Source organism: Lepisma saccharinum, chromosome 7 (genome assembly GCF_977018435.1).
Source record: "Lepisma saccharinum chromosome 7, izLepSacc3.1, whole genome shotgun sequence".
Taxonomy (NCBI): domain Eukaryota; kingdom Metazoa; phylum Arthropoda; class Insecta; order Zygentoma; family Lepismatidae; genus Lepisma; species Lepisma saccharinum.
Genome location: NC_139235.1, coordinates 51,791,648 through 51,818,005, shown reverse-complemented (window position 1 = coordinate 51,818,005; position 26,358 = coordinate 51,791,648). Strand labels below are relative to the sequence as shown.

The following is a 26,358-nucleotide window of genomic DNA, read 5'->3' as shown; positions in this document are numbered from 1 at the left end:
AAATATTTCATGGCGTTTCGCAACACATGCACACGTGTAAAGAAATGTCAATATATACTATGCCTCATAAGAAATCAGTCCATGAGGCTGCATTGTTTTCCTTCTGCAATGCAATAGACTAATGTCATCGCGATGTATGAAACGTGAAGACGAAAGCCAGGAGCGTACATTCCAGGCTAGCTAGGCTCTCTGCGAAGCCTGAAGCATAGAAAGTAAAATAGTGAAGAGAAATCTCTTAGAAACTGTGTGAATTAAGCTAATTTGGAAAAGAAGATAATGGCGATTCTGAAGTTCGCAACCTGAATTCTTAGGAGTTGGCAACCTGAATTTTTATAAGTTTGCAACCTGACTTCCTCGAAGACGTCAAGAATTAGTCTAGTCTTCTCCCTTCTTCCATAGTCTAGGACCAGGTGCCATAGTGAGATACCCAGGTCTTAGACTGAGCATACGCCACTGGCGAAAGCGTTAGTTTTGTGGTGCGAATTAACGGGGGAATGCCGGATTCTCCTCCACAATTTTTTCTCCGGCAAAATAACATTATTTTCATCCCTGTCAGGGCCACTGACTTCATTGTTTGTAAACGTCATCCTAGTTGGTAAAATGCTAATCGTGTGTGCAAATGTGTGTAGGTACGAGTGTACAGTAATTGTAACATGTAAGATACTAACGTAGTACTGTATTCCTTGTTAAAGTAAGTAGAATGTTCAATAAAAGCAATGAGATATTCAATGACTTCTTACTGTATTATTAGCATTTTACCAAGTAGGATGACGTTTACAAACAATGAAGTCAGTGGCGGCTTGTAACCACACCGTTTGCGGATCGATGTTTACTGGGACTTTTTTGCTTCTATTATCGTGTACTTTCAACTGTGTCAGTTTGCGCTATTACTTTTGATACACCCTGTATAGTGTTTCTAAATTACGTGTAAATGCTATCACAAGATTAAATAATCTCGAATGTTTAAAGGTACTTAGAACTGCAATTCAGTAGTTTAGTTTACTGACCGTGGTAATACATACAAATTTATATACCCCAAAGACACTGATTATCCTGTGTGTGTATAAAGTGGACTTACAACAACAACAAAAAACAACAACATAAACCCTCCTTCAAACTTTGCATACTCAAAGAAACGTACTTCCCAAATACCCAACTGAATGGGTATCCCCCTCAAAGCAAAAAGTTTCATTCGCACTGTGCGTTACACGGTAACATCGTCACAAAATAAACTGTGGGAATATTTTGTGGGAGAAACATTAGTATATTCTTAAAATACACATTTTTGCTAAAATTGCTTAAAATTTCAAATTTATTTTCCATGTTGAGTGTGACGATGCAATTCTACCCACAATACCTTGCCGAAGAGGACCTTTAGTACCATCAGTCTAGTTGAGTTATTTTTCGGTTCCTCTTATTTAGCGTCGCATTTGTTCTGATTGTGGCTAATCGTGGCGATGAAGATGGTGATGCTGAGATAAAACTCATGATGGGACAATCTCAAAAAACAACTCGAGAACTTTAAAAGTTCGGAACTTTGCGCGCTTGATCACCTGGGCGGCACAAAGAGGTTGAATCCAACGAGACAGGCTCATTATTATTATCCTTATTGTAGGTTTAGAAAAAGAGACCTCATCCCATTATCGGCATTATATTCCCGGGTGTAAAAGTTCCATGTCGGAAATAAATAACTAGTTACGGAAACAGCTGTGCGCTTGCTCCATCGATACTGTACGATACCGACAAACGGCCGCGAATGCCTCGTTTCTCGCTTGTCGATAGCGCAAACACCGACCCGGCGGTCTACACTTCAATGGATCGCTCTGTATTATAACGAGTCAACTTATTATAAAAGCGTTGCTCAGCCTACTTGTAAATTCCCAAGAATAAAAAGCGTTGAGAGCATGTGATGGAACCAGCACGATCTGAACATGTACTGCGCAATTTCGCAGGGGCCCTTTTTTGTTTGAAACTGAGGATATACAACACTACGTGCGATTGAGGTCTTTTGAGCGGAATTAGAAAGTATGTTCTCGTATCTTTCGGTACGCACGACTTTATTTTTTTATACTTTGATATTGCAATCGGTGCTTATTTTTGTACTTCGCTTTATATAGCTGTGCAGTTGCGTAAGGCTAATACTGCGTTGAGCTTGTCACGTATTCGCTTGCAGGGAATCAGTGATGCCAACCCTACCATAATGTTGGTAAAGGTAGCACAATCTGAACTTTGTTGGCACCTAAAAAAAAAAAAATCTTGACCGACCAGAGAACAAACTTCAGGAAACCCAGACTTCTCGCCTCCAGTTGTGGGAGTCTCAAGGAGGGAAGTGTGGTGTTGCAACACGCCTGATTTTTGGCCAGTCGTACAGGACACCTCTTGCAGTCAACATGCACCGTTTGCTTGCATTTCAGGGAGAGGCAGAGAATCGGAGACCCATTCGCTTGCTACGTGGCTTCAACCATTAGGCTTCGCCGTGCATGCTCTTGTTGAGGGTGCCACCTGTTTCGAAACGAAAAATTTTGACAACGCTGAATACCTCGAGAATTTCCCCTCACCACGGCAACTGGACCAAGCCGATTGGTTCAGCGGTTCACGTGACACTCCTGGCTTTCGACGGAAAAGACGAAAATAGAATTTTGAAGTTTATTCTTTATTCTTTCGCCCAATAGGCTTCAGCACCCTCTGTTTGACATAATGGTAAAATATAGCATCTCTGCAACAACTCATCCCTGGGAGACCGATAAATTAAATTCAAATTAAAAAAAAAAAAAAAATCACAGATCTTATTTGTGCGGACATTTTTCAAAGAAAAGATGGCATGCCGATCCAGAAGCAAGTTTTTCCAGCCACACCCTCTTCTTTTAATCTCTTTTTATTCTTCTTTACTTAGTTCACAAGAAACATTTTATTGAAGGAAATCGACAAAGGGGTCACAAATAAAACATTTCCTAGTCGTCGAATTTTCTCAAACTTTTTCAAACGCTATATTGAACCCATTTTCATAGTAATGAATTTAATAAGGGAAATTATCAATAGTCAACAACCTCAGTAAAAGATGTAGGGGTAACATCGCTCTCCCATTACAACGTTGCCAAGCGTACGTCTTATTTTGTAAGGTTTTTTTATTGGCTTGTTTGTATAATGCTTTGTGTACTATTGTACAACTTTTATCCAGTATCGGCGCTGATCAACTCTCACCCCTCCCCCCGTTTTACAGTACGTTTGGCAACATGCTGTGCATCCGACTCATTTTGTTTCGTCCCGCCAGGAACTTTCGGGGCCTTGCGACTCGTAAATGCCCGATGTCAGTCGAAGAGAATTCAACTGATCGCTGCTTTGTTGTTTCCCAGCCGCCAGTTGGAATTGCGAGGTCCACATCTCCCCCAAAAATAGATGCATACATTGAACTTAAAACCTAAGTCATAATCATATTGATAATAATTATATAAAAATAATAGTATAAATACTACTAATAAGAAGAATAAAATAATAATAATAATAATAATAACAGATCCTAGTACAATTTAGTCGCATTTAGCTTTGAGTATTTAATCAGCACTTTTCCTGATCAGGAGATTGGCAACGCTGCAGGGAAGAAACCTGTCCACATCCCAGAAATAGGACCACAGTGGATGTCTTTATGGCGTTGCTGAACAACTCTCTCATCAGGCTACTGAACTCTCCAATCAGGTTTTGCACGCAGGTCCCTCGGAGCCATGAACTTCAGTGTGCAATGATACAGCGGGGGCGGGGAAGGGGTGGGGGTTGTCATGTTTCCGAACGTGTTTTCCTTTTTTTTATATATATATAGAGCCTATAACAAGTTTGTCAGTTTTCTGACCACTGCACCACCAATATATGAACATTTATCTTTCTTTGCACCGTCTGTATTACGCTCTCCAAGAACATGTAGGCATAATAAAATATTTAGAATAAATTGGTTTATTTTTATTAGTTTTTAATACTTTTGCATAATAATTAGAGCCCGGACCTTTAGGTGCTGCGCTGCACCTTACAAGGAAATTATGTTGGGCGCTTCCATATATGGAGCCGCGCATCTTATATATCGCCATATAGACCCATTCCCTGGTATATTATTCCCCCTAATATGCACCGAAACATGAATTTTGCACCTATTCTGTCTTTAAAACATGGTTGCAGTGAGCGAATTAAAGTAAAAATGTACAATTATATGTGACTTTCTGTAAATCGAGGGAATTTTTGGAAGAAAAGAGAAATGTTTGTCTTGTGGGAGGATCTTGACAGAAACCAAGAACAGTCTTCAAGGATTTGCTCTTCACATACTGGAACAGTTTGACAAAAAATCCGGACATATTACGAGTTGACGGATTATCATTAGAGGACAGGATTTCTCTGAAGTTTGCTCCTTAGGTGACGTGTTGACGTGGAGATGTCATTGTCCGCATGCGAACACTTCTGACCGATGAACGATTAGCTGAGTTCACCAACATAGAAAGGTGTACAACATCATTCAGTACAACTGAATCATTTTGTATTCAGAAACCAGTGACAGTTATGTTATGAGTGAAGGTAAATACTTACAGATACTCTACTGGTGAGTGTATACGTATGTAACCAAAGTATATCTTCATTTCTCATAATTCTTTCTTTTTAATGTTTAAAATGCAAAATTATGTGATACACACGAGTGTACTTAAGGTTTTCTTAATTTTTTTGCACTTAAATGGTGAAACGTTTGCACCTAAAGATCCGGGCCCTATTAATAATAACCATAACCATGATAATAATAATTATTATATTATTTTCAATATTCAAATTTTATCAATGGTCTGGCCGTACGTACAAAAAAAATTGTCGACGCCCTTGGTGGATTTACTTCTTTACTGAATGAAAAACAGACCAAAGGATTTTCATTCCTTGAGTTTATCCTGACGCCAACAGCATAAAATTGGCAGCTTTACCCACTTCCTTGCTTCTCCTATAGTTTGCGCTGCCACTCCAAAATCCAAATATGTCCCTGTTTTTCAACAGCATCCTGCGAAATATCCTGCAAAACATCCAAACGATTTTCTTTACCCCAAGAAAGTTCTGCCTTTCATGAACCCAAATGCAAAAGATAAATACACTTTTGTATGCATATAAAGTGGCGCCATACTTCCGCGTGAGTAGGTTAACCTTTTCATTCGCATGAAACGGAATTAGTGCTGAAAATTGAAAAACACAAATCTGGTTAGGTACCCTACTTACAGGTGATAATTAGAATTGCGTTTACCAGGGCAAATTCCCCAACCGAAAGAATGTTTTCAGTAATGAGTAATATTGGAACAACCAAAAAGTCTAAAGACAAAATTGCGATTTCATCAAGAAATGGAAGTAATGATGACTTTTGGGTTTGCATCAAATAGACATTAGTTTATTTTTTTAAACAATAAATAATAAGGAAGGAAAAATCATAAAACACAGAAGAAATATGAGAGAGGCAGAGAGAGAGAGAGAGAGAGAGAGAGAGAGAGAGAGAGAGAGAGGGGAGGGAGGGAGGGAGAGGGAAGGGGTAGAAAACAGAGAATTGTGTGATATTTAAATAGACGCGATTACGAAGGAAAAGCACGACTGTCCAATGAAAGGATGAGGGGATACATGGCCCTCCTAGCTTCTCCCTCTGTGCTTCCATAGATGTCTGTCCTGCTTTGCGTTTCAGAAAATCTGGTCACCTTACGTTACGCGGTGAGATTTCGGCAGTCAGTTGTTATTCAGAAGTTGGCAGCCCTTGTCGTAGTATACGAGAATGAACGGCAGGGGGGAAACAGCATATCGTACGCAACCGAGTTCCTTCTTGGGGGGTTTTCGCAGTGGAAACTTCCATTCACGCACGCGCAGATGATGTGTTTGCGGACGCTCTCCCCCTAAGACTACGAAGTGTTGCCAGCCTCGGTAAAGAGTATCTGAAAAGTGCAAATTCTTGAATTTCTTTACGACATTCTTAGAATACCGCGATGCTGGCTATTTGTCCTTGCCTTCTTTGGAAGTTACTGAAATTTGCATAATATAATTGGTGCACGAGTTTGTCGTCTGGCCATACAACTCGAGGGAAGCAAACATTGCTTCACGAAGCTACGAAATGAAATCAATACGATGTGATAGCGCTACTTCAAAGATATTCTCCGATGTACCAGAACTTATATCAGAGTTCATGAGACCGAAGTGTTTTTAAAGCGCCTTGTACACCCAACCGCAAAAGAAATGGTAGGCGTATTGTCCATCACCATTATTTTTTCCACAATGTGATGATTATGAATTGAAGTAACGTCAATCAGCAGAGGACCTCATTTGCCTCCCAAGAACAGAATTCCATTTTTTAAAACACAGAATGTAGAATAGAAAAGAATAAAAATAGCTATGAACAATTTGCCTACCATTATGTTTGCCGTCGGCAGTACACGATCGAATGAATCGTGAACAAGTCGTTAAATTGAACTCTAAAATTGACAATTGAAAGTCGTTGAACAACAAATCTTGAATGGTCCGAAATTGAACATGTAGACGATCAAAAAGAAATGGAACAAGTTCACATTTTACCAAAAACGTGTGTACGCCACGAAAATAAATAATTAGACGCGATTAGCCGTAACAAAGATAATTTTTATTTCCAAAGGAAGAAGTATGACATGGTAGAAACTCGAAAGAAGTGTGATGTTGATGTATTTTCTCGGTATTATAGTCTAAATGTAATCTGACACACCAGAAAAATAATGCGAACACAACAAAATAATTTTATATTCTCATTTCCGTAGATATTCAGATAGTTGTTTTTCATTGTGTTTATCTAAACTTCACTTTGAGATCAACACAAAATATGTTTTACGGTTGGTTGTCGAATATATTTATTATCACATTACTCACTGCTGTAGAAATACACATATTATTTATTGTTTAATTGAGATTAAATAAATACAGAATGTTCCACCGCTTCCTTTCCTTTCTCGCAAGTCACAAACGCGTGTTTACACTTCCCACGTTGTGTGATGCTTTTTCTTCACCACAGAATAACATAAATAACATTCTGCCCTCGATGCTTCTTTCCGATAATCGATTTCAACAGCATGTGCTACTAGAACCGTTCCTAAATAAAAATTCTTGGACCTAACCTTGCATCCAATGAGAAACATGATGTGGTCTCTGACGTCATTTCCTTTTAAGCGTTCAATTCAACAACTTGTTCGTGAATCATTCGATCGTGTACAAACAGCTTTGGTTCTAACGATATGAAGTCTGTTAGATCAACTCTTCATGAAATTACATGAAGATAATATGACACTGTCTTATGAAACAGAATGATTTTACAGTTTCCAAGATTTTTGCTGAACCTGGCCGAACAGGGAAGCGAGAAAGCCGTCTCCGTAAGTGGTTGCTGAGGAGAGGGAGAGGGGTGCATCACTATAGCGATTGCAATACTTTTTTTTCTCTTCCCGCTTGCTTTGTAATCAAAGGGACCCGGGTTCATTACCCGGTGGAGGCACACGCACAGCGGTTCGAACCTCACCTTAAACTGTGTGCCGAGTCCCGATTAGCTAGGTTTACCAGATGACACACTAAAAGAAGAGTACATTTTTAGATTTCACAATCTAAAAAAGAGGACATTTTTAGATGCAGCACTTCAAACACAAGTTTTGTGTTTACTAGTGTGTTGGTGAGCTTGTAGATCACACACCCCTGTAAAATAATTATACACGGTTTCACTATAACTAATAATAGGCCTCGTTACAGGCAAATGTCTGAATATTCTAATATTTATTTAGTATGCCGGTGCCGGTAGTATTATACGGTTGCGAAACTTGGTGTCTAACTTTAAAAGAAGAACATGAGTTGAGAGTTTTTGAAAAGAAATATAAACTAAACGGTAGGCACTATGATTATTGTGCATTTTCTATCGTATGATATAAATATAAGTAATATTAAAAGTAGTGTGGAGTGTGTAGTAAGGGATGATGTCAACAGAAGTCAATTAATACTTCAAGAAATGAAGAGACACGGGAATGGAGAATATTACATAATAATGAACTGCATAAACTATTTTTATTCTTTGTTGGAAGAAAAGTTTATTATCTTTGACCTTGCAACTGGGAGTGTTGTGTTTTTACTTTGGAATTGAACAGGAAAACAATATTAACAGTTATTTACAAATTTAAAATTTTGTTACGAATCTTGAAGTTGAAGCAGTTGTCTATACCCCCCAAAAGAGGACATTTCCCTAAAACTCCGCCTAGACTATTTTTAGGACCAGAAAGAGGACATGTTCGGGTATGAGAGGGCGTCTGGTAACCTTACGATAGCCTTCCTGTGCATAAAGTGGACTCAAACTCTCTTTCCGCTTGTTAGATGTTATCTTTGTGTTGGCGCTCGGGGTGACCCCCCCCCCACACACACACTCTGATAATTACACGCTGAATAATAAGAGCAGCATCATAATATTTTGAGCAGTTTTCATGAAGGAATATGGCTTTCTAGATCCCCACACCATTCTTGGAACACACACGCGTCTGCAACGCGAAGAAACCCCTACATTTCTAAATTCGGATTTTCAACAACCCAGAGAATCCTGATTTCGGAGGGAATTCGGATTTCTTCTTTGTTTAGTTGGATTCACTGTCAGGATATTGGCGTTCTTGGAATAAGACACTCCAATTTCCGTGCGTAAAAAAAGCTTGCTGGGTGCGTGAGCTTCGACACAGGACGGCACAGAGCAGAGGTTATTTGAGTCTCCATGTTTCAGGAGAGGTAGGAGAGGACTAAACTTCCGGAGTACATCAAGGTCACTGTTTTTCACCCCAAACAATGTTTATTCAAGCGATGCCAACCCTAGCATAATGATGCAAAACCTAGCACAATTTGAGCTTCGTTTAGAACCCTGTGTTTGGCATAATGGTAAAATATAGCATCATCTGCAAACGCGCGTCCCTGGGAGACAAATAAATGGAATTCAAAGGAATATAATTTGAAAAAATATATATATATTTTAAAAATCTGCAGTATTTATGCGGACACGTTTCAAATAAAAGGTAGTATGTCGATTCAGGCTCACAAGGAACATTTTATTGAAGGGAATCGCTAGAAAGTTGGGGCCACAAATAAAAGAAGCGGGCCATTTTCTCAAACTTTTTCAAGCTCTATATTGAACTCATTTCATTGGTTAAAAATATTGTAATTAATTTCATGGGGGAAATTCCCAATATTGTTTAATTATAGTAAATAATCAATCTTGAATCCTTGAAGACGAGAGTGACGTTAGCTCTCGGAAGCCTACCCGGTTGATATCCCGAGAAAACCTCTTCAGTGAAACATTTTGTCTTTTTGTAGAATTTACTTTGAACCTCGATTGATGGAAATGTACCGGCACGCGTGTTGAGATAAGGGATCCTTGACACACCCATTGGACAAAAATTGCTCTATGGCTGACGTCATCCGTGTATGTTTACGAATGGTTCCGAATTTCTCCGAACGTCAGACTGCACCCTCCCTCTCGTGTCGCCTTCCTTGGGAAACAAACATAACTTTCTCGGAAATATTGTGTTTTACTATCATCTGTGTATTTGGTTTCTTACAGATACGCTTCAGCCTTCAGGGAATTGCATGAATGGGTTCGTTGTTTCGGTAGGAAATGTCTATATTTTTGAGAGATAAATATGTTTTCCTGAACTGATAGTGCATTGCAATGGTGTCCAGGAGACGAGACGAGTATTTGGTTTCTCTCGTCTCGGGTCTCTTCTCGAAAATATTAGTTTGTCTCGTCTCGTGGTACATTGTTATGTTTCAATAAAATCCAGGCGCTTCAAAACACTTAAAAAAATATATTCTCGAGTCTGTTAAACTAGGTGATGAAAGACAACACATTTCAGTCTTCAAAAATATTAAGCATAATAATCCTACAGTGCTTTTCTCGGTGGAGTCGCCCGCGGAACGGCGGTTAGCGCGGCGGAAAGTAAGATCGCGTCTACGGGCAAACTGTATGCAATATCCGCGTAACTGGGGCCGCTAGCTATGTAATGAAAGAAGTTCGTACAATTACATTCACAGCTACAATCAAAACGAATACCTTGTTACACGAGGTGCTAGAAATGATGCCCCCCGCATCCACACATTTACAGCATTTTTAAAGGATATTGTCGCTAAGATGTGTCAGTCCCTGTTCAAAAATTGCTTCATTTTCCCTCCTGATGTTTTCTTTCAATTCTTCTAATGTGTGGTTTCAGGTTTGAAAGCTTGGTATGGTAGCTCGCGGCGCAGACGTAGTGAAAATGTCTATTTCTTGTGCAAGGCACCGAAGAGATTTTTGATCGTACTTCAACGTTTCTCCTCATTAAGCACTCGCCGTTTTACCCTTCGCTTCTTATCAAGAACAGACCCTGATTATCTCAATTTGTTCACAAGAATCCGAACACTGTCTCTGTGTGAAACAGGAACATCTGGGAATTCTGCTGCGGAACGTATTTTAACTTCCCTACAACAATTCAAAATGACGTAAGAGTCGTACATAAAAATGCTTTGTTTCAAATTGTGCGGATAGCGTGGCATTATTAGACTGCAGGAGAGCACCAGTAATACGTAAACTAAAACAAAACAATCTAAAACACTTGGTAACACCTTAACACTTCACAAACACGTGCAAACTGGACGCTATCTGGATAATGAAGCACTGACGCATCCAGTGGCAAGTCAGCGTACAGCTGTGAGTCTAAATGACCGCAGACGCCCTCCTGCTGCCGGCGTGTTAGCCGCCGATCCACGGACGACTCGATAAAGAAAGGCACTGTTTATCCAAATGCTTGTCAGTTGGGAGGGGCGATTGCCCCTATCCCCCCTTCCCGTGGATGTACTCTGCTTTGGTGATCGTGGCTGCCAAGATTTCCTAAAAACTCTCTCTCTCTCTCTTACTCTCTTTTTATTTTGTTTATCTGTGTAGTTCAAACCGGGTCGTAGCCAGAATTGATCTCTATGGGGGCCTTTGTAAACCAAGCCCATTTTTTCAAAAGTTTAACAGTATTAAATGAAGCGTTTAGAAATATTCGAATGCTACAGTTTTTTTTCTATATCTTCTAAAACATCTCTTGAAGTATTAATTGACTTCTGCTGACATCAACCCTTACTACACACTCCACACTACTTTTAATATTACATATATTTATATCATCCGATAGAAAATGCACAACAATCATAGTCCCTACCGTTCCCAAAACTTGGGAGCTGTTGACCATTGACGCAGGGATGAGGATTTTTGTATGCAAGACCGCAATAGTGGCAGCGAAGGTACAGACAAAGAAGCTCCCCACATGAAATGACTTTCTAAAGTCTAGAAAATCTTCTAAATATGAATGCTTGCAGCTACTTAGGCTTCTGCTCATATAAACAAGATGAACGAATGTAACAGTTGCTGTTCATGTTCTGTGAATTTATCCTTCAGCAAGTGGTGAGTAAAATTATGTCTGCTGTCTACATTTTCACTCTTCGCTGCAAAGAAATTACACAAAATAGTTTTACTTAATATCAAGGGGGTTGACGGCAGTGCGAGGGGGCTGACCCCTGCCTGGCTACGGGCCTGGTTCTAGCTTTATTGAAATAAGTGTGAAATGTCGTCATGTAGTCTGTGTGATCTAAGACTATTTCACGGTGGACTGGAACCCAACCGGTGGCGACGTAGGACTAGAAAATTACTTGATGTGGTTCTTATTTTTACATATTTGCACGCATTCTGTAAGCCATTGTTGGTCGTGATTCCGCCCTTTGTAAGAAGTGAACAAGTTAGGCATGCTTTCTGAAGACCTACAATTACCGGGAAGGCGCTGTCAGTTTTCCTTCTGGCCTTTGAACAGAATACCTTTGAAGTACGAAGCGATTTGTAACCAACGATTTTGACATTCGAAGCAGTTTTTATGAAACCCGTAACTTATTTATTCGAGACCATTAATTGATTGATTGATTTAGTTTATTTTACTTCGCGTTTTGTGCCTCTTGGCTAATTTGCGAAGATGGGGATGAGTCATGAAATGATGAAATTGATATTCACAAACAACCAAGCCCGAGCGGGATTCGAACCCAGGACCATTGGTGTTGGGTGTTGCAGCGCGATGTGCTAACCACTCGGCTACAGGGTCCGGCCAGACTATTAATATTTTATCAAGATCGCTCTGCTAAGCAGACACATTGGACGAAAAGAAGTGTATTTTATTAAAACTGAAAGGGCGTTGTATTTCCTCGAAATCTTATTCCGAGGTGATCTGAATATATGGCATACTTGAATATATGTACAGCGTGGGTGAGAAGTAACTAGGCATTGAAAATTTGCTGTAGTTTTTGTAATATGCAATTTCAATGAAACTTTCTGTACATACGTAAATACATTATGGAATAGGATAACATATGTGCATACAAATAGTATTAACAACCGTTCTCAAAATTAACAAATAAAAGCGGTAAGACGTAATGTAACAATGTGACGACATTTTGAATAGTACTAGTACTAGGATATGTTTGACCCATCGTATATCCCTATGGAGCTGGTTTCCATGCAAGAAGGCGTGCCGCCACACTTTGCACTTACCGTACGGGCCTGGCTGGACCACAATTTTCAGGGGCGTTGGCTGGGACGACGAAGACCTCACGAATGGCCTGCCAGAGGTCCAGACCTCACGCTCTGTGACTTATTCTTATGGATCTGAGCAAAGAAGGATGTAAGACAAAATCCCGCACTGGGAACAATTGAAGGCGCGGATTCGGGATGCTACCACAAACGTCCCGAAGGAATTGCCACAGAAGACCGTGGATTCCATCCCCGTTTGTTGGAGGAAGCTGGTAGATTTCGCCGGTGGCTATATTGAATTCTGAGCTGGTACATAAGTACAGAAAATTTAATTGAGATTGCTTAAATATTACAAAAACTACAGCAAATTTTCATACACACCCTGTAGACAGGAACGTATCAAGAAATATGTTGGGGGGGTCCGAATCAAGTGTTGCAGGAATAATAATAATAATAATGTTTAAATTAAAATAATTATATTAAATCAAATTAATACTAATTACAATACATAAATTAATATACTATTATTACACGATTAGGTAAAGAGACTGTAGCTATAAAAATAACAGCGCGTATTCATTATATAGCTTACCTTTAGTTAAGATCGGAATAATTTACATAAAAACAAGTGCTCTGGCAATGAAATTAATGTCAAATAGATGAATAATTGAATATATATCTTATAACAAAAATTGTGTCACATGAAGTTGGAGAAAACTAAGTTTCTGATTAAAAAAAGTTTAGAGGAAATTAATAACCATCGATTATGCAGCAAATGCTAATATTTTCATTACTTAATTTTAGTACTTTGCAAGTCTTTCGGGGGTCCAGACCCCCTCCTAAATACGTCCTTTCTGTCCCTCAAAGCCGTATGGTCCCAATTTAATCCTTGTCTTCCAATAAGTTAAGGAGGAAATTATACAAACAAATGCTAAATGAGTATATTCTCATTATTCAATTTTCGTACTTAATAGGTCTCTTGGGGGTAAGTGTGGGGGTCCGGACCCCCTAAATACGTCCTTCGTGTCGCTCAAAACCCTATGATCCGAATATAATCCTTGTTTTCCAATAAGTTCAGAGGAAATTATACAACGGCTAAACGAATATATTTTGCATTATTTAATTTTAGTACTTGATAAATCTTTCGGGTGGTCCGGACCCCTGGACCCCCACGCTTAATACGTCCTTGCCTGTAGATGAAAATGAATCTTAATGTATAGTTTACAGTTTGTTTCTATTAGGTTTTTGTACGTCGCCTTTTCTCCCTTTGTAGGTTAATCGCGACTAACAAAGTTGTCTAGTAAATAATAAAGGTAATTCGAATGGGTGAATTGCTTGTTTCCACGTATCAAGCAATTTTCTGTTTCAAGTTTTGAAACAGGTACTGTGCGACGTATTTGTTACTATTATATTAATTTTGTCGTCTCCTAGTGGCAGCCTGTAATCGTGATATAGTTTTTTTTTTTGGGGGGGGGGGGTGATATTAAGATCCCCCCGATATTCATCAAGTACTAAAGTTAAATAATGAAAAATATACTCTTTTAAACAGTTGTTTAGTCGATGGTTATTTCAGCCGTATACTTACTGGAAAGCAAGGATTATATTGGGATCATAACTTTCAATGACAGTGCCAAAGAAGATTATGTACGCTACTACTTATAACTAGAGACCGGATGTTTAGGCACTAAAAACATAAAATAGGCAGGCAAATAAGCACTTATAATTTTCAAAATAGGCAGTAAAATAGGCATTAAAATACAAATAGGCAATAAAAAAGGCAATGAAATTTAACTCAAAATAATGAAGATAGACATACAAAAAGAAATAGGTGTTTAAAAAATATAGAAACATACCTGTACATTCTTTATAGTTGCTTAAAATAAACCAGGAGCTCATCATTAGAGAGAGACAGCAGTTCAATATTGTACTTAATAAATCACTGCAAACAGGAGTCACGTCAGCCCAAAATTTTCCATTGTATAATGGCTACACACAATAGTCTGACAAAAGAAATTGTTGGCTACTTCCAACCAAATTATTTAAATATACACTTTATCACTGCACACAGGGTTATTTCAGTTAACAAAATTACACTATATATTCCACACAGCAGTTCGAACTAAGAATCTGTTTAAATGCATTTCAAGTATGTACTGTACACTTTGGCAGTCTCTGAATAAGAAGCACTAATCGTGGTTGCACATCACAACAAGGTATTTCTTCAGGTGATCAACCGACACGTTATGTCTGGAATCGGACAACACATTTTTTAGAATTGAAAAAGATCTTTCAACCTCCACAGATGTTACCGGAGCATACTTAAAGCACGCGAGAACATGTGGATCTAACTCAGTTTGTATATTTTCACCTTTCAGAACTTGTTGAATTGCCCTTAATTTGTCCAAGTCCTTATTAGCTGCAATAACTCGCTAACTGTTGGAAGCATCGGAAACTAATCCTGGGAACAGGTAATTGTATGCACCGAGTTGTCATGCCCCAATTTTAAAATAGGCAATATCTGGCATTTATGAAATAATATAGGCAATATCGTACGAAATAGGCAAAATAGGCAAAATTAAATTGCCTTTAAATGAAGCTAATCCCTCCCCCGTGGCCTTCGCAACATTCGTTTTCATCATATCTCTAACGGGGAAGAATAGGCATTTTGCCTAACATCCGGTCTCTACTTATAACATTATGCATAAAATATTAATCATGAACTTTACTTCTCGTCAACTGGATCTAACATTATTTTTTGTTATTGAATAAATGTTAAATTCTTTATGTATTTTGCATTAATTTCCTTAATTTGGCCAACTAAATTATATGTAAGCTAGATAGTGAATATGTGCAGTTATATCTATTCTTATACCGTATTTTTACCTACTTATACAATATCAATTAATATACATATTTAATTAATTTAATATCATTATTTTAATTTAAACAAAAACAACAACAACAATAATAATAATAATAATAATAATTATTATTATTATTATTATTATTGTTATTAGACACTTGATTCGGACCCCCCCGGAATATATTTCTAGGTATGTACCTGCTGTAATGTAAAGATTTTCAATAATAAGATTCGAAAAACAGGGAATTCAAATAAGGGGCTAACTGTATGCAGTCGCCATGAATTATTCTCTTCAAATGAAGTTAAGCGATAAAAAAGCTCAAAAACAATTGCAGAGCAAATGCCAACTCCAGTCCAAAATTACATGAATTGTAAAATTATAGCCTGCAGACACAACATCCATTTAACACTTTCTGCTGCAGGAATTTTCCGCCTAAAGCATTAATTATGTGCCATTACTTTTTATTGTTCAATTATAGTGGAAGAGACGTTGCGCTCCCATTTATTTAAGCCTCAGAAACACATGGAGAGTCCATAAATACAAGAAGCCATGAAATAGTACAAGGATGTTCCTCCATTTGAAGGTCGCTCATTCGTGACCTCCAAAATGATCAGGGTTACCATCTGGTTATCTAACTTTCATCCAAGAACTGTAGTAATTTGCAGACTTCATTATGAAATAATGCATTTGTTTCTTACCCCTCAATGAAATTATTTATAAGTCCAATTAAATGCATGTCCGTTTTGTATTTTCAGCCAATGGTTAAATAAATTTCTGACCACACATGGAAATCGTCAAAACATGCAAAATGTTCATGGCTAACACAAATGAAGTTGCAATAAGAGTAGATGAACCATTATAAGCAACAGAGATGCAAAGCAATACTAACAATCATAATATTTAAATAGAAGCGAACGATCATGAACACAAAACCAATACGAAGGGAAATATTTAAAAAGTATAAACTTTATTACACACATAATAATATACCTATCTCTGAAAACTGAGAAATGCAAGACTGATTTTTTAGCTCTAAGTACAAGGAACAAAGAAAGATAGTCTATTTAATACAATCTGAACAAGAAAACATGGATATCAAATGTATATGACAAGACACACAAAAAAATCACGAAAAATTGTCGTGACCATTATTTTGGAAATCAGTCACCCCCCCCCCCCGAAAGACTTACCAAGTTCTAAAATTATATAATCAAAATATAATTCTTTCGCATTTGATATACAATCGATGGTTATTTATTTCTGCTGAACTTACTAGAAGTGCATAAAATATTAATCAGCTAATTTGCTTTTCTTTTTTGTTATTCAATGAATATTCAATTCCTTATCTATTTGACATTAATTTCTTTGCCAGAGCAGTTATTTTTATACAAATTTTGGCGATATTAACTACCGTACACGTAAGGTAGATGATGAATACATGCTGTTATATATCTATTATTTTACCATCTTTTTACCTATTCATGTAATAATAACAATACATTGTTAATTAATTTACACATTTCACTAATATTATTTTATTTTAATTTAATACAATTTTTCTAATTATATTATTATTGTTGTTATTCTTATCATTGAGGCACTTGGTCGGACCCCCTCCCCGCGAAATGTATTTCTAGATACGTGACTGGTCGCTACTTCTTTTCAGTATTTTATGATGTTAATAACGTCGAATCTAGAGGAGAACTATGCTTTGGAGTTGGCATCACTGACCAGGACGAAGTGATGAACGGCGCTCCTTGTCAGAATGTTCCGATTGAGCCAGGATCCTCATAGCTGGCCGGTCGTTCCCCCATTTCCCGCCCCGGTGGGAGGGAGCGTAATATCAGAAACAGGTCTTTTGGACGGACTGACTTTGGTAGACGCTTCAGGGAGTGGGGAAAGGCCGCAGCCTTTGAAGGTCGACTGGTTTATCACAATCAGTGCACAACATTATCCTGCTACACCAACCACACAGGAAAAATTCCGAATGGTTCTCATTATTACACAAGCATTGGAGTCAAAACCAGCATGATGCAAATTCAAATACATTAGGTTCGCAAAAATTTTCTTGTTTCCTAAAAGATGTAAATGGGACATTCCAGCGTTATTTGTGTGACACTTTACATCCACAATTAAAGGTTCTACACATGATATTGGATTAAAATATTCACAATGAACTTATTTCATAGAATTATGAAGTACTTTGTGGTGTCTGCTAACAAATGAAAAACTTGAGTTTGATGGCATAGGCTGAATGAATGAAAGCATTAAGAAAAGTGCGTTACGTTTGTGACGCTTTATTTGTCTCTGAAGCATATAGGCTGCAGATGCCAGTAACTTTTATTTGTGAAATGTGCAAACATCTAAACCTTAATGCAATTAAAAACAATAATTTCCATATTAATTCAATTCGTTATTTGCAATTTGCTGAATGCCCCAAATATAGCTGTTGACTCTTATTAACCAAGATACAGTATGTAACATTCTTATTCGTACACACGGATTTTCAAAGAAAATGTTTTAATATCTAAAAGGTAATACACTCTTTTAAAATTGTTTCTTTACAATTCAATAACTAATATCATTAGCAACATAAAATCTTACCCAAATTCTGTATAACCAATGACAATAATAAATTAAATGAAACTGAAAGAGAAACATGCCATTTTTTGTACAACTTTTCTATTCGTACACTTGATAATATAAAAGAAAAAGTATATTCAGAGCAAATTGACTGACAGTTCTAATACTTTGATGCGTATCCTCTGGCTTTAATTACTGCTTGATACCTGTTCTTCATAGAATTAACCAGTTTCCGACATGTTTCAGAGCTTATTTTATTCCACTCGGCTTGCACAACAGTTTTCAACTCTTGTTTGGATTTGACGCCTGCTTTATGAACTCGCCTCTTCAAAATTGCCCATAAATGCTCAATGGGATTTAAGTTTGGACTTTGAGCTGGTGTTTGTAGTAGTTTGGGCACATTCCATATTAGCCAATTAATGTTAACTCGTGCCTTATGCTTACTGTCATTGTCTTGTTGAAATCTGTAAATAGGCGGCATGTCCATTTCTTGGGCACTCTGCTTTACATTGTTCTTCAATATGTCCAAAAAGACGTATGCATCCATGATACCATCAATAAACTGGATGGTACCAACACCTTTGGACGACATACAGCCTCAAATTATTAATGACCTACCACCGTGTTTAACTGTTTGAACTGTGTTGTGATCATTGTCTTTATTTGATTTTCTTCAGATCCTATTTATCCCATTTGACACGTATATATTAATCTTGGACTCGTCTGACCATATGACACTATCCTAAAATTCCTGGTCCTTGTGGATGTGCTCTTTCGCGAATGAAAGTCTATTCCTGCGATTCACCTTATTTACATACGGCCTCTTTCGTGGTATTCTGCCATGATATCCATGCTTCCACAAGGCACGTCGGACAGTTTGATCGGACATCATCTTGCCAGAAACATTTTCTACTAACGGTCGTAACTGAGGAACACTTAGTCCGGGGTTTTCTTGCACTCTTTTTAATATAAACCTTCCTCTCTAAATTTATTTACTGTGTATTGAACTGTGGAGTGTGATATATTGACTGTTTGTCCAATTTTTCTTAACGAATAACCTCAAAGCCAATTTATAATAAAATCCTTCAGATCGGAACTAAGTTCCTTCACCTTGCCCATTTCGAACACCCTGATAGATAGATGATAGGCCTACAACAATACCTACGCCAGCATTCCGCTTGACGGGGAGCGCGCCTGCATGTTCAAACTTGTTACGAAGTTGCAAACTGCACGAAATCGCCCGAATAGCGGTGGCGCTGTATGCGAGGAAGATTGAAACTCTTGCCTGTACGAATAACAATGTTGTATGAAACAGCGTGTTTTTCTCTTTTTCATTCAAATTATATATTCTGTTTATACACTTTGAACATACATTTTTATTGACATTTGTTGGTGAAACCTTCAGTAACATTAATTTCCAGGTACATGTGAAACGCCCTCCCTTGCCCGGGAAAACAAATGCTACCACTACCTAGATAGAGGCGGCAAAATCTCCCTCGGACAAGCGAAATAGCGTTACGGTCCAGGTTAAGTTCGTGTGTAGGAACCGGTGACCAACAGTGCATAGTGATAAGCCATATCGAATAAAAACAAAAAAAAACATATATACGTTCAAATTACCACCTCTTTACCTGTAGCCGGGAAGCGGCTAGCTGCATACCTGAAAATCACGGGTAGCGACATGCGTACGAAATGATATAGCCCAAAATTAACATGAAAATAAAAAGTATATTCTATTCATAACCAACAAAAATCAATTTACTACATCTCCCCCTCTTTCACGCTCTCACTTTCATTCACGCATTCAGTCCTTTCAGGGTCATCAACACAAAAAATGATACATGACATGTAAAGCCCTAATGATTGCATTCATATTTAAATTTACCTTGAATTTTTGTCTAATCAGGTCATTTGTGATTTTTGCTCCAGTGCTACTCAAATCCTATTACAGCCCTTACTTAAGTTCACCTTTTTTTAAAAAGAAACTAGGTCGGCGCGGTGACAATACATAATTTGACCAGCATAAACAAAGGCGTCTCAACGGCAATTACGCTCACGTGGGCGGACGTTTTCCTTTTACAAGACCTCACGTGGTTCCAAACATAACAATAACCTCCGTTGAGTGACGCAAACATATACTCTCTAGCAGGCGGGACTTAAACACTTCGCCGCGACGAGCAATTCATATTACCAGGCAAATACTTTAACAAATAATCACATATGCGACCTGACGTAGCTAGCAGCGACACAGCACTGACACATAAAAAGTGAACAAACCTCAAGTAGATTAAACAATTAAGTGGGCGGCGCTTTACTCTAATAGTACGCACTTTAAACAAATACAAAGGAGCACAAACAACAATGAATTTAAGATCACTAAAAAATATCACAAGGAATAAGAAAGATTGACCTGAGACGAATAAATTACAAATGACAAGCGCGACGGGAGTTTGGTATGAAGTTCGAGTTGAGTGGGCGTTTTCAAAATGTTGACGAATTTCAAGGGCGTTCTCTAAATCAATCGGACCGTCACGTGCTGACATTCACACAGATGAATACATTACCATCTCTCAGCTTCTGAGGTGCATCCTGCCGTCTTTATGGGCGATTGAAAACACATAGTATTCACACGAAAGGTTTCCTTGGTCGCGACGTGGAAGATGCGAAGAGCGTTCATACATCTGGTTCCTCGGCTTCTCTTCTTCTCGGGATCGGTGAACATTTCCGTGGTCTGGTAGGCGTCGTCGGGGCGTCAACAGTGCGGCGTTCGACGTCTCTCTCTCTCTCCGTGGCGGCTGGTAGGCGTCGTCGGCGCGTCGGGGCGTCAACAGGGCGGCGTTCGACGTCTCTCTCTCTCTCTCCGTGGCGGCTGGTAGGCATCGTCGGCGCGTCGGAGCGTCAACAGGGCGGCGTTCGACGTCTCTCTCTCTCTCTCTCTCTCTCTCTCTCTCTCTCCGTGGCGGCTGGTAGGCATCATCGGCGTAGCTCGTCGTTTCTTGGCATGTTGTAGGCATGGGTCGTAGTCTCGTCTGGCATCGGGCGAATCGAGGGTAACGCCCTCATCTCTCTTCTTCCTCTAGCCCGCCATAATTTCCGGTGTTCCTCGTTTCACAAAAACTATAAACGGCGTAATATAATCACGAAAACACAGTCTCGCTTCAACTTCCTCCAGCGGTTGAGGTAAGCGCACTCGTGTAGACTTACTGCCTCTCACACACTGGTGTTCGCAAAACACAACAAAGTTCACTGTATACGGAGAGGTAGCACGGAGGTGCTCTCGCTACAAGAATCGCGGTAAGACTGTATACGGAGAGGTAGCACGGAGGTGCTCTCGCTACAAGACTCGCGGTAAGACTGTGTATCGAAAAACCATGTCCTTCGTTTTATTTGGATTTTGAAAAAGGACGCTCGGCGCTCGTTGAAGGGACGCTTCCGGAGAGGTCATTCCACTTCGCTCTATTGTCTCCCAACTTGGACGGGCAGTGCTCGAAGTTTAGTTTCTGCGGATTAAGCTTCCGCCTCGCTGTCGCCCATAGCTCAATTGCAATCGGTGCTCACAAACTGATCAATTACAACCAGTTTGATCTGGCATCCGTAATTGTTGCTTGATCGCGACGAAACTCCACACATCCGTCCTTGCACACATGCTGCTGCGCTGGTATAAGTTTCACATGAATCTGACCGCTGGAAACCAAGATATTTAAATGTTTGTCATTACGGTCGAATTTCCTAAGCTTTAGACGCATAACGTGACCTTTCAGGTGCTCACCCTTAAGACACGCGAACGTCTCCTTCCTCCCGTCGGCTTGGCAAAATCAAATATGTATTCTTACAAATTAAAACACTCAACACTTTGATTCAACACTTTTTTTTACCGCTACGGACATGAATAATAATAATAATAATAATAATGACGACGGTAAATCTGACTGTCACATACATATGAAAATATATTATATTTACTAGTAGATATGACATTTTTTCCATGGTAATTCTATGTGTACGAATTACAATGTTACATACTGTACCTGTAAAGCCTGAGGCAATGGTGATCATTTACAGTAACCTTAGTTACAGGTGTCAAAACTCGAAAGTGATAGCTGAATAGAAGGCAGATGAAGGAAAGAACGCTTATTTGTACTATAGGGGCCATAACTTATCTGATGCTTGGGAATTAAAACATTTTACAGACGTGAATGTAAAATTTCGAGAGCTTGTGTTTCAATCACTGGCATGCTCTGAATTTTCGAAAAGTGGGTATGGGTTGCATGCTATTTACGCATACTTTTTAAGTAGTCTGTCCTCATTTTGCCACCCTTTCCTGCCTTTGACGTTCTCTTTTTTTTAAAAGGAATACTGGGCCAAATGAGGAGGGGTTTTATGACTCGCCAGCACTCCTCCTTGAGCATGCTACTGGTCTCAATTTTGCTATGTTTTTACATTTGCATTGGCCAAATTAATAATAAAAGCTCCCACATGGAAAAATTACAATGTAATATTCCCCAGCTGCTGTGATCTGGGGAATAGTACACTTACTGAAATGTTCCCCATATTCCCATTCATTGACAGTTAAGTCTCTTCCATGAATTCCTACATCCCTGGATAATATGCAGGGAATTATGAAACAAGAACAACAAAAATTCTGTCCAACTCAACCATCTGTATTTTTTCATACATTTGTTCATTTGTATAAACAAGACACACACACACACACACACACAGACTTTGTGTAGGTTTTGGAAGGTTTTTTTTGGTATTTATTTTAATATTACAATAAACCATTTTACAAGTTTCATTGAGTTTCAGTTTATCTAGCTTTTACCTTAGCCATGCTGGAACTTATGGGACAGCCTGTATTGCTTGTGTTATTACTTCTCTGACATTTTTTCAATATCCCTTTTGTTCCTGCTACGGAATATTAAGAAAGCTCTTCTAGGAAATTTTGGCATGTATAGGTATTGAACTATGTTAGTCCCTAGAGACAGGCGATGTGGGCAAGTAGCCCAGATTCTGACGCATCCAAACTTTCCACTTCCATTTCAATCAACACAGGGATGGGACTAAAACAAAGACAGTCTATTAAAATCAAGATGAGAACTAGACTCTCTAAACTTTTCGAGATGAAATAGACACTGAGACAGAACTCAGTAAAATCATAACAAAACAGGACTTACTATCCGGAATTCTTGGTCTCGTATTTGGAAACCAAAATTACCTTCCTATGTGACTGTTTCAGACATAGCAAGCAGATTTTGAATATTTATAGATTTTGTGTATTGGTGTTGCAAATTGAATCCATTGGTGGCAACTGTGCATATATTCAGGACAAAATTCAATTTTTTGAGCATTATCAAAATAATGCATAAAAGAGCCATGAAGGGTTGTATGGTAACACTCTGTATGTGCATATATTTTGAGATTCAAGATGAAACCGAGAATGAGCCAGATAACACTGTACCAAGTCTTTATCATGTCTCTATCACTAATTATGATGAAGTGCTTTCAGATTACAAGGAAATGTTAACTCAGATTTATTTTTTAAAAAAATATGCCAAGTCACCCTTATATGTTGACTCACTTAGCAACTCTGGTACTATACACCATCCCAGGAGTCTATGGAGCAGTGTGGCGCATGAGAGCAGAGACAGGGAGAAAGTGAGTGGGTGGAGCAAAGCAGTGTGTGTTGCTGCAAAATGCCGGTAGCTGCGATCACGTTGCCCCACAATCCCTTTTCCTTTTGCACATTCATTGATTGGGCCCTCTTGAATCACCACTTGCACAGAGGACTTGTTTTCTATTGCTTGCTCTACAGAGCCCTGGGACAGATTATAGGTTGTGGGCACAGCTGTATATGGACGTTCAGAAGGTTGGGAGTGGCTTTGCCAGTCGTGGAAAATGAATGCCATGATCTATATATCACATGCACACATAATTTCATTTCAGTCACAGTCATTTATGTTGATTGGTGGTGCAGGGAAATTATAGCTTCAAACTTAAAAGAGTGTTTTTGAGGGGGAAACACAATTTTGTAGGAAAATATACATTGTTTCCCCTCACACTGAAAAATACCCTTGCTTATCCCTTCCAGAAAAAAAAAATCCGTTGGACCACGTCCCTTCAAAGCAGATGACATATCATTGTCCACTTAACCACTTGAAATACACACAAAATTATATGTATATATTTCTTGCAATTGCTGTACATAATAGCAATCAATATTAAATTATATTTTATGTAGTATGACAGTTATTAATTTTTGAACTACACAACTTGAAATCGAATCATTGTGTACACTATCTTGCAACAGAACCAGCAGTTTATCTTGAATGTCCTCCCTGGGGATAGTGCGATGTAAGTTCATATCTAGGCAGGTGTTAAAGGAAATTTATAGCCAAAATGACCATCAAATTGGTCGTTGTGAAACATTTTATGGCAGTGTTGGGGTGTGTGGATGAATCGTTGTCACAGAACCACATTTGATTCATTTTAAATACAATTACACAATATTTCAACAAATACTTACAGCTTGAAATATAACATATTAACTTCTAAAAGAAATAAATAAATAAATCAAAAACTTAATTGTATAGATAAATAAATCTTTGCTTTGAGAATTAGACTTGATGTAGAATATTTGCTGGTATTTTTTTTGTTACTAATCCTTTTTATTTTATTTTTATTTGCAGGTGCTTTCCTCATAACTTATGGTATTGCTATGATCTTTTGTGGAATTCCAATTTTCTTCCAAGAAGTTGCTATTGGACAGTATTTGGGTGCTGGAGGAATGACATTGGTGGGCCAATTGTGCCCTATACTTCAAGGTGAGTGTCACTTTTAAAACACTTACAGAGTAATGTAATGAATACATCATGTACACGTGCATGAAGTGTTTCTGATATGCAGCCAAATGCCGGCCCTCGTGGCAGAGTAGTTAGCACATTGCGCTACGATGCCAGGAGTCCTGGATTAGAATCCCAGCCTGAGCATGTATGTTTGTGAGTATCCATTCATCAATTTCATCACACATCACTCATTTCCATCTTCGCAAATTAGCCAAAAGTGGCACAAAAAGTGAAGTAAAATAAGCAAATCAATAAAAATATAAACAAATAGATATGCAACCAAAATATAGCAAGTGCATGAATAAATAATATAAAACAGGCATTTTTTTGTTTCAACATAATTTTTTAGTTCATTTCTAAGATTTCAAAAGCATTTATAAACAGTGACAATCTTACCTCTTCACAACATTTCGATGTTCATGATGGATGCGGTAAATGGGGTTTAAGTATTGCGTACATGAAGTTTCATGTATCAACGTTGCACAATCACCACTCCAGGTGCCATTCTCTAAGTGAGTGAAGGCAGTGAGCCTTGAAAATTAATTGTTAAAATAACTATCCAATTGTGCAACATGGATACATGAAATGTCATGTATGTAATTCGATGTTGTTATTTGTTTTCATTTGTGAGAGCATATGTTTAAAACTATGGAAAAGCTGACCTGAGATAACCATAACTAATGGAGGCAGTCTTGATTAATGGCTTGTGTTTCAGAATTAAAAATATACAAATGAAACAATTTTTCCAGCATATTAATACATTCTCAAGAAAGATGAATAATTGAAAACAAACATAGTGAAAGATGTAGTAAAGGTGTGTTCATTTTGTGTGTGTGTGCAAATGGAATTCTTTGGAATCATGCAAGTTAAATAATACATAATTGATAATAATCATAATTTTTATCTATCCGTAAATCCATGTTTTACATGAGTATGATGAAAATATAGTACCTGAAAATCAAACTACTGCAATGGGATATTACATCATAAAACTGCAGAGTAACCAAAATTTATAATGGATCAACATTTGCCTATTTCAAATTTGTCAACATATCTGTTGTTTTAAATTAAATTAAAACAAGATATAAATTTCATTTTTTTTTGTATTTATGTGTAAAACTTTCACTTACCACTTTTATATTAGCACTTGTTTATTGCTTTAACTGTACTGTTATTTTGTCCTTTTTATCTTCCAGGTGTTGGTTATGCTACCATGACTATAGTATTCTTCCTTGATATATACTATTGTGTGATCATAGCATGGACTTTATTCTATTTAATAAATACATTTGTGGATTTACCTGGATTGCCTTGGCAAGATTGTGGTATGTTTATAGCATATATAAACCATATAGTTGTAGAATAACTTTGAAATTTGTTAATGCTGCTACATAGCATGATTTTAGTATCAAACTAGTATTGTCTCACATCCAAGTTCTCATATAATTTTTGCAAATACACGTGTAAGTTCCCAGAGAAAAAAAATCTATAAAAATTCTTATCTGCACTAGCT

General features: G+C 38.0%; 1 protein-coding gene across 2 annotated transcripts in view; it reads left to right on the top strand.

Moving 5' to 3' along the window:
• The window catches only part of LOC145989854 (sodium- and chloride-dependent GABA transporter 1-like), a 239,803-nt gene that overhangs the window by 175,462 nt on the left and 37,983 nt on the right, over positions 1-26,358 (top strand). For both annotated transcript variants that reach the window (XM_083125312.1, XM_083125313.1), the window contains exons 3-4: positions 24,690-24,824; positions 26,042-26,170. In XM_083125312.1, the coding sequence (XP_082981438.1) occupies positions 24,690-24,824; positions 26,042-26,170 (264 nt within the window). The remainder of the gene's footprint in view (positions 1-24,689; positions 24,825-26,041; positions 26,171-26,358) is intronic.